Source organism: Nicotiana attenuata, unplaced genomic scaffold, assembly GCF_001879085.1.
Source record: "Nicotiana attenuata strain UT unplaced genomic scaffold, NIATTr2, whole genome shotgun sequence".
In the NCBI taxonomy this organism is placed as follows: domain Eukaryota; kingdom Viridiplantae; phylum Streptophyta; class Magnoliopsida; order Solanales; family Solanaceae; genus Nicotiana; species Nicotiana attenuata.
Genome location: NW_017671153.1, coordinates 11,769 through 28,611, shown reverse-complemented (window position 1 = coordinate 28,611; position 16,843 = coordinate 11,769). Strand labels below are relative to the sequence as shown.

Genomic DNA, 16,843 nt, shown 5'->3' with positions numbered 1-16,843 from the left:
GTGCATTTTTGAACTTAAAAGTTGGTGGTATGAACTGACCTACAGGCTTCGCCTTTGCGAAGCCTGGCTCGCAAATGCGAGAATTTTCTTCGCAAATGCGAAAGCTTCCATGTTGGCCAGTGATCGCAAATGCGATCCATATGTCGCAAATGCGACCATCGCAAATGCGACACCGGTCTCGCAAATGCGAAGGTCAGGAATTTTAGAAGGGTTCGCAAATGCGAACTAAGTTTCGCAATTCCCATATCTGCAGAGGTCGGGGTTCGCAATTGCGAACCCCTGTTCGCATTTACCATAACTGAGACCTGTATTTTTTTTATACTTAGCCGATTTTGAACCATTTTTCACATCTTTTTCAAAACACAACTCCTTTGGGCGATTTTCCAAGAACAAGTCTTCTTCCAAATCGATTGTAAGTTAGTTTTTACTCATTTCTTTCAATCATTAACATCTTTTAACATGATTTCAACCTAAACTCAAAGATTTTCATGTGGGAAATTGGGTGTTTTGGGTAGAACCTAGGTTTTTCATAAATTGGGGATTTGGACCTCAATTTGAGGTCCGATTTCAAAACAAATTATATATTTGAGTTCGTGGGGGAATGGGTAATCGGGTTTTGGTTCGAACCTCGGGTTTTGACCACGTGGGCCCGGGGGCGATTTTTGACTTTTTGGGTAAAACTTTGGAAAACTCATTTTTCATGCATTGGGGTTGATTCATTTAGCACTTATTGATGTAATTAAGTAATTTGTGATTAGATACAAGCGAAGTGGCGGTGGAATCAAGGGGTAAAGCTACAATTGAGACTTGAGTTGTGTTCGAGGCATCGAGGTAAGTGTTCGGTCTAACCTTAGCTTGAGGGATTAGGAGTTGAGTCATATTTGCTACTTGTTTCTTGTTGAGTACGACGTATAGGCATGGTGACGAGTATCTATACGTTGGTGTCGAGCATGACCGTGAGTCTTAAATTGATACTTGTTGTGTTCTTGAATGATACTATGGTTGCAATAGTGAGTAAATCCGTGGTATTGCGCAAAGACTTAGTTTATTTTCGTGGAAGTTACTTATAAGTTAGAAATGGTGATAACTGAGATGTTTAGGAGTTGAGTCGAGATTGGTTATAGCTGATTCTCCCTTGTCGGGACGTATATACTTGTACTGTTGAGTTCCCCTGCCGGGATAGTATAATTTATGGTTAATCCCTTGTCGGGACTGTTGTCATGATCAATGTAGGCTGTATATTTGGAGCGAGTTGCACGCCGCAACAATTATATATAAATATTGGATCGGGTTGCACGCCGCAACAGTTATATATGAATATTGGATCGGGTTGCACGCCGCAACAGTTATATATAAAAATATTGGATCGGGTTGCACGCCGCAACAGTTATATATAAATATTGGATCGGGTTGCACGCCGCAACAGTTATATATAAAAATATTGGATCGGGTTGCACGCCGCAACAGTTATATATAAATATTGGATCGGGTTGCACGCCGCAACAGTTATATATAAATATTGGATCGGGTTGCACGCCGCAACAGTTATATATGAATATTGGATCGGGTTGCACGCCGCAACAGTTATATATAAAAATATTGGATCGGGTTGCACGCCGCAACAGTTATATATAAATATTGGANGATCGGGTTGCATGTCGCAACAGTTATATATATATATATATTATATATATATATATATACATATATATATATATATATCCATATATATATATATATATATATATATATATATATATATATATATATATATATATACACAACAGTGTTAATTGATAAGGGATCGGGTTGCGCGCCGCAACAGTAGTGTTATTGTATTGTTGTAGATACCGTATTGTTCCTTCTTATATTTACTTGGTTTCCATTAGTTTGATATTGTTCCCGAAAGCATGTACCCCCTCCCTTTTAAACTGCTTATTACCTGTTTATTTTTCCCCAATATAGTATATAACTGCACAAGTTTATCTAGAGTCTGGTTCTAGCCTCGTCACTACCTCGCCGGGGTTAGGCCAGACACTTACCAGCACATGGGGTCGGTTGTGCTGATACTACATTCTGCACTGTGTGCAGATCCTGGAGCAGCATTTGGTCATCAGCAGTAGATCGGGAACTATCCTTCAGTCCGAGACTCCGAGGTAGTCCTGCTGGCGTCCGCAGGCCCGGCGTCTCTTCTATCAGTTTTTATGTTTTGTTGTCATTTGTACTCGAGACAGACTATGTTCTTTCCTTTCAAACACTTATTTGTAGTAATCCTAGACAGTCCGTGGATGTTGTGACACCAGGTTCTGGTTAGAGGCATGTGTTGGTCTTTAGGATGATTCGATTTTATATTTATTTAAGACTTCCGCTAATCTTCATGTTCCGCGGTTATTTAATTGCTTATTTTTTGTTAATTTAATTGTTTAAAAAGGAATTAAAAATAAAAGAGTTTAAATTTTTTTTAAGTTCGTGGCTTGCCTAGCTTCTACGGGTAAGCGCCATCACGAGTCCCGAGGGTGGGGAATCCGGGTCTTGACAAGTTGGTATCAGAGCTCTAGGTTACATAGGTCTCACAATTCACGGACAAGCTTAGTAGAGTCCGAGGGATCGGTGCGGAGACGTCTGTATTTATCTTCCAGAGGCTACCGAGTTAGGAAAAACTTCACATTTGTTCTTTCTTGTCGTGCGGTTTGGTTTCTCAATACTAATCGAGTTTCTACTCTGTTCTTTTGCAGATGGCGAGAACACGCGCTTCCTCATCTACCGATCAACAGCCCGATCCCCCAGCAGCAGCTCCTATGAGGGGTAGAGGGCGAGGCCGAGGTCGTGCTAGAGGCCGAGGTAGGGGCAGAGCACAGCCCCGAGCGGTAGCACCAGCAACGGAGCCTCATGTTGACTTTGATGACGAGGTTCCGACTCCAGCAGTTTCGGTGGGCCCAGCTCAGGTCCCAGAGGGGTTTATTGCCACCCAAGTTCTTCAGGACGCTCTGGTCCGTCTAGTGGGCCTCATGGAGAGTGTCACCAGGGCAGGTTTACTTCCTGTAGCACCAGCCGTCTCTCAGGCTGGAGGAGGAGCCCAGACTCCTGCTACTCGCACTCCGGAGCAGGTAGCTCCCCAATTTCAGACTCCAGCAGCTCAGCCAGTTGGAGCGGTTCAGCCGGGTGTGGTAGCTCAGACCGACGATGGTGCAGCCATGTCTGCCGATACTTTGTGGAGATTGGACAGGTTTACCAAGCTCTTTACTACTACCTTCAGCGGTGCATCTACTGAGGATCCCCAGGATTATCCGGACAGTTGTCACGAGGTTCTTCGGAACATGGGGATTGTAGAGTCCAATGGGGTTGATTTTGCTACATTTCGCTTGTCTAGATCCGCCAAGACTTGGTGGAGGGATTATTGCTTAGCTAGACCAGCAGGATCGCCAGCCTTGACTTGGGAGCAGTTCACGCAGCTATTTCTGGAGAAGTTTCTCCCTATCACACAACGAGAGGCCTATCGGAGGCAGTTCGAGCGCCTCCAGCAGGGATCCATGACTGTCACCCAGTACGAGACCAGGTTTATTGATTTAGCTCGCCATGCTCTTATTATACTTCCCACTGAGAGGGAGAGAGTGAGACGGTTTATTGATGGACTCATTCAGCCGATTTGTCTCCAGATGGCTAGAGAGGCTGGGAGTGAGATATCCTTCCAGGAGGCGGCCAATGTGGCCCGGAGAGTTGAGATGGTATTATCATAGGGGGGTGGTCACAGGGCAGACAAGAGACCCCGTCAGTCAGGCAGATTCAGTGGTGCCTCGTCTGGAGGGACAGATTCATATGGTAGAGGCCATCCTCCTAGGCCCTTCTAGTCAGCTCTTCAGGTTTCACACGGTGTTTCAGGTGGCCGTGGTCCTCAGATGCAGTATTCTGATCAGCAGTCCTACAGTGCACCACCAGCTCCTATCAGTGCACCGTCGGTCCAGAGTTTTTGGGGTGGTCATCCAGGTCGCCAGGGTCAGTCTCAGTTTCCTCAGCCGCAGACCTCAGGAGGATGCTATGAGTGTGGTGAGTATGGTCATATCAGGAGGGCTTGTCCGAGGTTGGTGGGTACTCAGTCGCAGCAGTAGGGTTCCCGCGCTATGGTTCAGGCACCAGGTGTCCCACAGCCCGCCCAGCCAGCTAGAGGTGGGGGTAGAGGTTCTAGAGGTGGAGGTAGAGGTCCTAGAGGTGGAGCTCAGGCCGCCAGAGGTGGAGGCCAGCCAGCGGCAGATCATCCCAAAGATGTGGTTCAGGGTGGTGGGGCCCAGCCCGGATGTTATGCTCTTCCAGCCAGGCCCGAGGCTGAGGCTTCCGATGCATTTATTATAGGTACCGTTCTGGTTTGTGATAGAGATGCTTCAGTGTTATTTGACCAGGGTCTACATACTCGTATGTGTCATCTTATTTTGCACCGTATCTGGCAATGCCTAATGATCCCTTGCGTGTTCCTGTTTATGTGTCTACACCGGTGGGTGATTCTATTATGGTAGATCGAGGTCCATCGTTCTTGTATTATGGTGATTGGAGATCTTGAGACTCGTACAGATTTGTTGCTTTTAGACATGGTCGATTTCGATGTTGTATTGGGGATGAACTGGTTATCACCTTACCACGCTATCTTGGACTGTAATGCCAAGACTGTGACCCTAGCTTTACCGGGTATGCCTCGTTTAGAGTGGAGAGGGACTCATGTTCATTCTACCCGTAGTGTTATTTCTTATGTGAAGGCTCGACGTATGGTCGAGAAAGGGTGTTTGGCCTATTTGGCGTATGTTCGTGATTCCAGTGTTGAGGTTCCCTCATTGATTCTGTGCCCGTTGTTCGTGAGTTCCCTGAGGTATTTCCTTCAGACCTGCCGGGTATGCCACCCGATAGGGATATTGATTTCTGCATTGATTTGGCTCCGGGCACTCAGCCCATTTCTATTCCGCCGTATTGCATGGCCCCGCCTGAGTTGAAAGAGTTAAAGAAGCAATTGCAAGACTTGCTTGAGAAGGGCTTCATTAGGCCTAGTGTTTCGCCTTGTGGTGCGCCGTTGTTGTTTGTTAAAAAGAAGGATGGGTCAATGAAAATGTGTATTGATTACCGGCAATTCGACCAGCTTCAGGGTGCTAGGGTATTTTCAAAGATTGACTTGCGATCTGGATACCATTAGTTGAGGATTAGGGCATCCGATGTCCTTAAGACAGCTTTTCGCACTCGGTACGTGCATTATGAGTTCTTGGTTATGTCATTCGGGTTGACAAATGCCCCATCAGCCTTACTTGGATTCGTTCGTGATAGTCTTCATTGATGATATTTTGATATATTCTCGCAGCCAGGAGGTGCACGAGCATCACCTTAGAGTGGTTCTTCAGACTCTCAGGGATAGCCAGTTGTATGCTAAGTTCTCGAAGTGTGAGTTCTGGTTGAGTTCAGTTGCATTTCTGGGTCATGTTGTATCAGCCGAGGGTATTCAGGTTGATCCGAAGAAGATTGAGGCAGTCAAGAACTGGCCTAGACCAGCATCAACTACAGAGATTCAGAGTTTCTTGGGATTGGCAGGCTACTATCGTCGGTTCGTGGAGGGGTTTTCATCTATTGCAACCCCGATGACCAGATTGACCCAGAAGGGTGCCCAGTTCAGATGGTCGGATGAGTGTGAGGCGAGCTTTCAGAAGCTCAAGACAGCTCTGACTACGGCACCAGTGTTGGTTTTGCCCACAGGTTCCGGGCCTTATATAGTTTATTGTGATGCTTCCCGTGTTAGGCTTGGAGCAGTGTTGATCCAGGAGGGCAAAGTCATTGCCTATGCTTCGAGGCAGTTGAAGATTCATGAGAAGAACTATCCGGTTCATGATTTGGAGTTGGCAGCCATAGCTCACGCATTGAAGATTTGGAGGCATTACCTGTATGGCGTGGCATGTGAGGTGTTCACGGATCACAAGAGTCTTCAGTATTTGTTCAAGCAAAAGGAGTTGAATTCGACGCAGAGGAGGTGGTTGGAGTTGTTGAAGGATTATGATATCACCATTTTATATCATCCGGGAAAGGCCAATGTGGTGGCCGATGCTTTGAGTAGGATGTCAGCCAGTATGGACAGTCTTGCTTATATTTCGGTCGGTGAGAGACCGCTTGCCTTGGATGTTCAGGCTTTAGCCAATCAGTTTGTGAGACTAGATGTTTCTGAGCCCAGTCGTGTGTTAGCTTGCACGGTCGCTCGATCTTCATTATTGGAGCATATCCGTTATCGGCAGTATGATGATCCCCATTTGTGCGTCCTTAGAGACACGGTGCAACGCGGAGATGCCAGGCAGGTTACCTTAGATGATGATGGAGTTTTGAGATTGCAGGGTCGAGTATGTGTGCGTAATGTGGATGGGGCCCATAACTCCCGGTACTCTATTCATCCGGGCGCCGCGAAGATTTATCAGGATTTGCGACAGCATTATTGGTGGCGTAGAATGAAGAAGGATATCGAAGCATATGTGGCTCGTTGTTTGAATTGTCAGCAGGTTAAGTACGAGCATTAGAGGCCTGGTGGTTTATTTCAGAGGATTGAGCTTCCCGAGGGGAAGTGGGAGCGGATCACTATGGACTTTGTTATTGGATTCCCGCAGACTCGGAAGAAGTTTGACGCAGTATGGGTCATTGTTGATAGGCTGACCAAGCCAGCGTATTTCATTCCTGTGGCAGTCTCCTATTCTTCTGAGAGGTTAGATGAGATCTACATTCTGGAGATTGTTCGCCTTTATGGTGTGCCCATATCTATCATTTCGGACCGGGGTACGCAGTTTACCTCGCGTTTCTGGAGAGCAGTTCAGCGAGAATTGGGCACACGGGTGGAGTTGAGTATAACATTTCATCCCCAGACGGACGGACAGTCCGAGCGGACTATTAAGATTTTGGAGGATATGCTCCGAGCTTGTGTCATTGACTTTGGAGGTTCGTGGGATCAGTTCTTGCCCTTAGCGGAGTTTGCCTACAACAACAGCTACCAGTCGAGCATCCAGATGGCTCCTTATGAGGCTTTATATGGTAGGCGGTGCCGGTCTCCGGTTGGATGGTTTGAGCCGGGAGAGGCTCGGTTGTTGGGTACGGATCTGGTTCAGGAGGCCTTGGACAAGGTCAGGATCATTCAGGATAGGCTTCGTTCAGCTCAGTCCAGGCAAAAGAGTTATGCGGACCGCAAGGCTCGGGATGTGGCTTTTATGGTCGGTGAGCGGGTATTACTCCGAGTGTCGCCTATGAAGGGCGTGATAAGATTTGGGAAGAAGGGCAAGCTTAGCCTTAGATTCATTGGCCCATTCGAGATTCTTGATCGAGTGGGAGAGGTGGCTTATAGACTTGCATTGCCGCCAAGCTTATCAGCCGTGCATCCAGTGTTTCATGTGTCCATGCTTCGGAGGTATCACGACGATCCATCCCACGTGTTAGATTTCAGCACTGTCCAGTTGGACAAGGACTTGTCTTATGAGGAGGAGCCGGTAGCTATTCTAGACCGGCAGATTCGTCAATTGAGATCGAAGAGTTTTCCTTCTGTTCGTGTTCAGTGGAGAGGTCAGCCTCCTGAGGCATCGACCTGGGAGTCCGAGTCTGATATGCGGAGCCGTTATCCCCATCTTTTCCCCGACTCAGGTACTTCCTTCTTTCTTCTGTCCGTTCGAGGACGAACGATTGTTTCATAGGTGGAGAATGTGATGACCGCACTTGTTTTAAATTAAATTCTATGACTCCGAGGCCTTGAAAACCTCATTTAGAGTCACCTCGATTTACGTGCGCAGTCCGGGCGTGTAGCCGGAAAGTTTAAATGAGAAACTGTGTGAAAAATGATAAGTTTTGACTATAAAATGAATTAATTTGACCTTGGTCAACATATTGGATAAACGGACCCGGACCTGTGATTTGACGGTCTCGGAGGGTCCGTAGGAAAATATGGGACTTGGGCGTATGCCCGGAATCGAATTCCGAGGACCCAAGCCCGAGAAATGAATATTTGAAAGAAATTATTTTCTGAAATTGTTTATAAGGTTTTGATGATTAGAACCTGATGGTATCGGGCCCGTGTTTTGGTTCCGGCGCCCGTTACAGGTCTTATATATGATTTAAGACGTTTTTGTGAAATTTGGTGAAAAACGGATGTCGTTTGACGTTATTTAATTGCTTATTTTCTTTTAATTTAATTGGTTAAAAGGGAATTAAAAATAAAAGAGTTTAAATTTTTTTTAAGTTCGTGGCTTGCCTAGCTTCTACGAGTAGGCGCCATCACGACTCCCGAGGGTGGGGAATCCGGGTGGTGACAACATGCACGTACAGCTGGAATGCCCTGATTTTAGGCGGTTTTTACTACTGTATTCATGAATACAACAGCGCGAATACATGCAAGTACAGCTGGACTGCCCTGATTTTAGGCGCTTTTTGTTGCTGTATTCATGAATACATGGCGCGAACACATGTGAATACATGCGCGTACAGTTGGACTGCCCTGATTTTAGGCGCCTTTTATTGTTGTATTCATGAATACAACAGCGCAAATACATGTGAATACATGCGCTTACAACTGGACTACCCTGATTTTAGGCGCTTTTTGTTTTTGTATTCATGAATATACATGGCGCGAATATGTGTGAATACATGCGCGTAGAACTGGACTACCTTGATTTTTAGGCGCTTTTTGCTGTTGTATTCATGAATATAACAGCGCGAATACATCGAATACACTACCGTAATAACTGAATAGTAGCTGTAGGAAGTAATTATGTATATGGTAGCTATAGGAAGTTAATAGCCACTAAACAATATTGGTTTCTGAAAATTCTAAGAAAAATGAGTAGATAATATTGACTAAGAAGAAGAAGGAAACAAGAACAACTTATCGAAAAATACTGTGTCGTGGCAAGCCACTACGATTTCGGCCCGACTTGGTGCAAATCGTTAAGACCGTTCGCTCCCCAAGATTCCACAGCACCTCCAAACTCGTGCACTCGTGGCTGGAAGTTTGGAATTTGCGTAAAATAATTGTCCAAAAGAAGAGAAGATAAAGGTTTCTATGTTGGATAATTCACAAAGAAGACTGCCTTTTATAGGCAAAGCTATTGGACACGAAGGAATTAATATATATGTAGCTGTTACAGAAATTAAAATGGAGTTGTTAAGAAAATTAACCACAGCTACAGAAATTAAAAGCCTCACGTATATCTCGCGCGCAAGGGGAGGGGGTGGGGGTGGGTGGGGGACAAACTAACCCGTTTTGCCTTCAAGACCAATTTCTCATGTGCGTGAGGCCACTCTCTTTTACTAGCTCTTTACAAGCCTAACAAAGAGCAATTCAATATAAAGAGAAGAAAAAGATTTTTCATAACCAATGAGGAACACTTTATTTTTTCACAAAAGACAAGTAAAGAAGGAAAAGGGACCACAAAGAAATCTTTACCTTTGCATTACCAAGTATAAATAATACAACAGAAATCACCTATACTTTTTACTTACTTTGACATTTGAACCATAATTTCATAATTTTTGTGTATCCTATAGACCACACACTCTCATCTACATTTCATATATATTGCTAAATTTTTCATTATTCCTTATATCGAATGATTCAAAGTCAGAAATTAAGAGAACTCACCCATGTGAAGATATAAGAGTTGCAAAAGTCGATTTAGATGGAGTTAGATAATATATACTCCTTTAATTTGGCACCATTATTTTTTCTATTTTGTCTATTTCCTTTTTATATATGTTACACTTTTTTACGGGGTTCCTTTACTCTCCACTTTTCCAATTAAGGGAAAGAATGCCCTTTTTGTCTAAATTATGGAACTAAAGTAGTTATTACCTAACAACAAATCCTAGCTAGATACTACCTTAAAAGCACCAATGATCCAATGCCATACTTTTGAATCATTACCTCTAATTTATTTCTCAATGGTATTTCAAGAACTGACCATTTCTTTTCCTAAATTTGGTTTTAGTAAGGAAATCGAGAGAAGTTCAAATTCAATGACCGCTTCATTCATAAAAGGCATGTGTTTTTCTGATTAATTTGATTAGAAGTACTTCCGCATTAATTTGGTCAGGAGCGAAGCTATAATAGCCAAAGGATATGATTAGTTAAAACGTTGAAAAATTATATTTGTTTACATAGGTCAAATTAAAAGAAAATGGCGGTTCAATATAAAAAACATCCTATGTTTACGTAGGAGCGAGGGATGTGTCATATGGCGGTCACGGTTCTTGCTTTTACGTGCTAATTAGAAGTTCATACTTTGTTTAATGCAGAGTGTATATATAACGTGTGGATATCTATCTACTATTCGTTTCTTATTAAAGTAGCTTTATGCTTGTATAAATTATTAATTAGCGTGTCTAGTGCATGAGTCTGCTGAGTAGGATATTCATTACGTAGAGAATCATATGTATATCTATAACCACTAAAACCCTTTGTTGTTAAGGAAAAAAAGGAAGAAACAAAAAAGAGAAAAAGTAGAACAGCATATATAGTTTCTGGTTACTTCTTTAGTTCTTTAACGTGCATTGTGTGTGTATGTGTTTTTAATGCCATCAATGATAAAAAGGAGTAAGTTTCCTATAAGAATGGACATTGGGCCTAACTCAACCCCAAAAGCTAGCTTGTGAGGTGAGGATTGCCCAAGCCATATAAGGAGACCAAGGACCTCAACTCCCACCGATGTGGACAACTCAACACCCCCCGTCACGCCCAGGCCTCTGGAGCGTGGACAACATAAATGGGGGCCCAACATCGATAACAATAATTGGGATGGGCCTGGCTCTGATACCAAGATAACAATAATTGGGATGAGCCTGGCTCGATGTGGGCCTGGCGCTGTGACGGGGGGTGTTGAGTTGTCCCACATCGGTGGGAGTTGAGGTCCTTGGTCTCCTTATATGGCTTGGGCAATCCTCACCTCACAAGCTAGCTTTTGGGGTTGAGTTAGACCCAATGTCCATTCTTATCAGTTTCATAAAACATAACTGTCTTTTTTTTTTCACCATTGTTTTGTAATTAACATAAAAATCACATTTTTACCCTTAATAACAAAAATTTGTGATACAACTTTCTTGTTAATCATCCACTATGATGAAAGTCTTGTAATTTTTATATTACAAAACAAAGTTATGCCATTTTGGTGAAAATAATATAGTTGTATGACCTTTTATGAAATATACCCATGATAAATTCTCGGTTCCTAGACATTCTTACAGTTCAGTTAACATATATAGGCATTCTAAAGAGCAGAAAAACATATAGACCAATCCATGGCAGTCTGGTGCAGAAAGGATCCTACATTCACCCGAGGTTCGAGGAAGGATCACATCCCTAAAAGTATAATATAGACAGCCTGGCCTAATGCAAGTATTAGTGGCTGCTTTACAACTCGAATCTGTGACCTATAAGTCATACGGATAGACAAAGATGGGTGGCAATCTCACCTTAATTAATCAGACTCCATTTGTTATAGATTTTATTATCCTCCCATTATATAAATGTTGGCCGTTGTGTATTTTCCACTATGGACAACCCCACCTAAATTTTGACAAAATGTGCATGCATATATATTTGGTTCCCATCTTTTTTTCTAGTTGCTAATGACACATAACTCCACTTCTCAACACACCCCTATCTCTTAAGCAAAGATAAAACCATGAGCAATCTCTAATCTCAAAACTAAAGCCCAAAAGAAACTCTCTGTAAGAAACTAAAATGGGTGCCATTAGTTTCTTGGACACCATATTAGTCCCCTTGAGTCTTTTCATCACAATTGGCTATCATTTCTATCTTTGGCACCACTTGAAGCATAAACCTTCTCGCACCACCATTGGTATGAATATGCTCAAGAAGAGATCTTGGCTGCGAGAGCTCAATCAAGTAAGTCTTCCTTTTCATTCTTCAGTTTTTAATTTCCTTGTCTTTGTGTGGCCTGTAAGTCACGAGTTCGAGCTGTAAAATTAACCACTGCTTGTATGAGGGTAGGCTGCCTACGTCACACCTCCGTAGAGTATAACCCTTTCCTGATCCCTGCATGAACGCGAAATATTTCGCGCACCGAGCTGCGCTTTATTTATGAAGAGTCTTACGAACAGAGACGAATCACGAATCTAAGGCTTGCCAGGGGTTCAATTCTGCTTCCACGGTGCACGAAGTATTCCGTGTTTACGTAGGGTTCGGGGAAGGGCTGCACCCCAAGGGGTGTGATGTAGGTAGCCTAATCTGATGCAAGCATTAATGGCTAATTCCACGGTTCGAACCTGTGACCTATAGGTCACATGGAGACAACTTTACCGTTGCTTCAAGACTATAACTGTACACATATAAAAAAAAAATAAAATTAATCATACTCCTTCTGAACCGGCCGCTTCTAGATCTTGAATTAGCCTCTGTTGATGATTTATTAAAATCTTTTTTACTTTTTGGTGTCAGGGAAACGAGAAGAAAGGCACGTTAGCTGTACAAAGCTTAAGAAACACACTTATGGAAACAATACTCACAGCAACAATCACAATGATCATAACTTTAGCATTGGCAGCTCTAACAAACAACACCTATAACGTGAGAAATCTCTTTACTAGTGCTTTCTTTGGATCACAAACAGGGAAGATAATCGTGTTGAAATATGGCTCAGCAACTATTTTCTTGTTGGCAAGTTTCTTGAGTAGTTCGTTGGCACTTAGTTACTTAATTGATGCTAATTTCTTGGTTAATGCATTGGGGGAATTTTCAATAAATCCAATGTATACAGAGACATTATTTGAAAGAGGATTTACGTTGGCTTTTGTTGGGGATAGAGTGCTTTGTATGGCTTTTCCTCTTTTGTTATGGATGTTTGGCCCAGTGCCTGTGGTTGTATCTTCTTTGGCTTTAGTTTGGGGATTACATGAGCGTGATTTTGCTGTAGATTTGTCAAGAACTATGAGTAAGAGTTGTACTTGAAGAAATAAACTACTCCTATCTGATTTTATGTAAAAGTGTTACTATTTGGGCAGTGGCACACGCAGAAAGAATTTTTGTAAACGGTATCAACATTTGAAGAAGTGGCCAAATGAACAAATTACTGTAACAATAAACGATGTCATTTTTTAGATTTATACCAAAATTTTAATTTTATTTATTATTTGTACATAAAGATGAAAAAATATTGACGAAGCAATGTCACGTAACATCACTTCAAGCTAGGTGCCTACGCGCCTATATTTGGGGAGTCAAACAATTTTTTCTTTAACAACGATTTTCTAAGACTTTTTTTAGAATATGTATTTGTTAGTAATCTGTATTTGTAAAATAATTCTGGAGAAAATAAAATAACATAAACAGAAATGTAAACGAAATAAAGAAAAAAAACCAATTCGACCCCACTGAATTCACAGTGTTTTCTTAAGGAATTTAATCCCCTCCTAGTACCCAAGGTTATGGATTATTTCCTCCCAGAATAGAACAAATTACACACTGGTGTAGTGGTACTTCAAACTCCAGTAGCGAGCACAAAGTTCGATAGCAAATCACACTTACTGTTGCTTTCTTTGAAGTTAAAATATGCAGAAGAAAGGAGAAGAACACAGAAAATTCGTATGGAAAATCTGAGAGAATGGACTTGTATTTATAGCCAAAGTTGGGCTGAAATCTGAAGAGGTGCAACTCTTCTGAATGACTGTTTTTGCAAAACGGACAAAGAATAAATGCCATAACATAAATGACTATTTACTCAACAATAAAGAGGAAAAATTGAATCAATCGATCGATCATTTGACCAAATCCAAATCCGAATCCGAAGCCGAAGCCGAAGCCGAGCCGAGCCGAGCCGAGCCGAGCGAGCGAGCAACGACGACGACGACGGCGCGAGGCTTGCCTTCTTCTCAACTCTTTATGAGCTAGAAGAAGAGCAATTGCTTATATACCCATCAAAAACCTTTTCCTCTTCCCATATGGGTCAATCAAGGAGGGTAACTCAAATATTACTCAAAATTTTTATTTTTTCCTCCATTTCCCGTTCACCCTATTTTAAGCATTAATAGCTTAAAAACCCAACAATCCCCCACATGAATGGGGAATGGCTATATCAAGGAAGTATGCATGAAAAACTGTGTGATTCGCAAGCAAGGATTAATTGCATCTGGATAAGTAGGTTTCCCTTTGAACTTTCCGTAGTGAACTTATGTCGGATATACTCGATCAATCGGTAGATTTGATATCTTTGAACCATCAAACTTTGGTGTATACCTAGACAACCACAAGTCACACAACCAACCCATAAACGTCTTTGGTTCTCATTGTTGTGTCGTTTCAGCCATGAACACCGTCTGGTTTCATAAGTGCATAGAGAACTGGCCTTGCAAAATTCTCCTTGAAGCGACTAACACTTCACACTTACATAGGTGATTCCTAAACGTGTCATCCCGTAGATACACTATTTGATATACCCCGTATCAAATTTAGAAATCATTAAAAAACCTTAATGCTTTATCCTTGGTACTGAACATTGTCTCATCACGAGAATGGACCAAAAGTTTAGTTGACAATGTTGAACCGTCATTAATGACTTTGTTTGATCTCCTTGAACCTAGATCTTGGGATCTCCAGTCTTCTAGGTAGAGTTACCGCCACTATGACCTGTTCTTGGCCAGAGTCCCATTCCCCTTGATGATTTCTCAACTACCTCTCTAGTTAGGCCTTTTGTAAGTTGATCGGACACATTATCACTTAACTTTACATAGTCAATCGTGATAATTCCTCTAGAGAGTAATTGTCTAACGGTTTTATGTCTTCGTCGTATGTGACGAGATTTACCGTTATACATGTCATGACCCCAGTTCACCCTCCGTGAACTATCGTGACGGCACCTAGTCTCTACGACTAGGTAAGCCTAACAATGCGGAAAATAAACTAAACTTGCAGAATAAATAGTCAAAAGCCAAAAATAACTGAAGGAAACAATATTTAAATGCCGCTCGACATATACACACAACTTCTCAAAATCTGATACACTATCCCAAAACCCAGAAACTCACGGATCTACAAGGTGTGATAACACTACATAGCTCTAATCTCCAGAATGTCTAACAATAACAGAAAGTACAGAAGGGCTAAATACTAAATGCATGAATAGAAAGAGACTCCTCGGTCTGCGAACGCGGCTTATATACCTCGAAGTCCCGTAGAATCGCTTCGCCTCAAGAATGGTAAGCCTAAGTAGAGGTACCTGGATCTGCACATGAAAAACATGCGCAGGAAGGGCATGAGTACACCACAGCGGTACTCAGTAAGGGCCAAGCCTAACCTCGGTTGGGTAGTGACGAGGAAGGTCAGGGCCCTACTGAGGGTAAATAAGATATAAGGTTTAACAGTGTGAAATAACCAGTATAAATAAGTAACACAAGATATGAAGGGCAGCAACAACTATTACAAAGGCAAGTAAATCGCAGTAAGATAACACAACTCAGCTCCAAGATAACAACAGGGGATCTCCCAGGATACCGTCCTGTAGTCCCCAAATATAAATATCATATCCAGTGGATCTCCCGGGTGCAGTCTCGTAGTCCAACTCATAAATGTGCAGGGGGATCTCCCGGAATGCAATTTCGTAGTCCCAAAGTAAAAATACAGGGGAGCTCCCGGGATACCGTCCCGTAGTCCCAAAGTAAAAGTGCAGGGGGATCTCCCGGAATGCAATTCCGTAGTCCCAAAGTAAACATACAGTGAAGCTCCCGGGATACCGTCCCGTAGTCCCAAAGTAAATACGCAGCAACAACAAGAATTTAATCGAATCAATTGCATATCAAAGTGAACCAGGTAATCCTAACCTAGCATGGTTCACGTAATACAGATAAGGAAGTTAAGGCGAATAGAGCAATTTAGTCAAGTAGACATGCTTCTCTAGGCTACAGCAGGTTTAGTTTCCAAATAGTGTAAGCAAGAAAATAAAGAACACAATTCAAGGCTATTTTTAATGAAAAATCGGATTTCCAATAATTAGCACAAGTACGCGCTCGTCACCTCATGTACGAGGCTTTTCAATTACCACAATATCAATCCTAAGGGGAAAAGGTCCCCCACATAAGGTTAGACAAGCCACTTACCTCGAACAAGCGCAAGTCAACCCGAAACCACGCTTTTGCCACGAGTATCCGACTCTAAATGGCCCAAATCTGTTCAATTCAATTGCATATTGTAAATAACACCTCAAGTAACTGATTCCACAATTAAATTCGAAGCTAATACGCAAAATTAGGTAAAATGACCAAAATGCCCCTCAGGCCCACGTCTCGGAATCGGGTAAAATTTATATTTTCGAAATCCTCATACTCTCACGAGTCTATGCATAACAAGAACACTAAAATCGGAGTTCAATTGACCCCTCAAATACCCCTTTTTGGGTCTCTTAAACTCAAGCCCTAATTACCCATTTCTCCCAAATTTTCCACCACTAATTAGGTCTTTAATCACATAAAAATGAGTTATGAAGTCAGGGACGTTACCTCCAAGCGATTCCCCTTTGTTTTCTCAAAAATTTCTCTCAAAAGCTTCAAACTCGGATGAAAATGGTGGAAGAATGGCTCAATTTCGCAAAGGCAACTATTTATGTGTTCTGCCCAGCGATTCCCGCATTTGCGGCCCTAGGATCGCATCTGCGGAAACTACGTTGCATCTGCGACTTTCGTTTAAAATGCCAGATTCCGCATCTGCGAAACTCTAGCCGCAGGAGCGGTAGCGCTTCTGCGAACAACTAACCGCATCTGCGGTTACTGAGGAAATTCCTAAGTTTCGCTTCTGCGGCCACTTAGCCGCTTCTGCGGCGCCGCATCTGCGGTCCCCCTACCGCAGATGCGAAAA

General features: G+C 42.7%; 1 protein-coding gene across 1 annotated transcript; it reads left to right on the top strand.

The window, feature by feature from the left end:
• The first annotated feature begins 11,557 nt into the window (after positions 1 to 11,557).
• LOC109206290 lies at positions 11,558 to 13,104 on the top strand. Its single transcript, XM_019369101.1, has 2 exons — positions 11,558 to 11,887; positions 12,440 to 13,104. Exons 1-2 carry the CDS (start codon positions 11,723 to 11,725, stop codon positions 12,947 to 12,949), a joined length of 675 nt encoding a protein of 224 aa, XP_019224646.1. The 5' UTR covers positions 11,558 to 11,722; the 3' UTR covers positions 12,950 to 13,104.
• The last annotated feature ends 3,739 nt before the right edge of the window (positions 13,105 to 16,843 follow it).

Bases quoted from the DNA above. Each gene is read 5' to 3' on its own strand.
- LOC109206290 (XM_019369101.1), top strand. From the start codon at position 11,723: ATGGGTGCCATTAGTTTCTTGGACACCATATTAGTCCCCTTGAGTCTT. The intron at 11,888-12,439 runs GTAAGTCTTCCT...TTTTGGTGTCAG, and splicing joins GGCTGCGAGAGCTCAATCAA to GGAAACGAGAAGAAAGGCAC.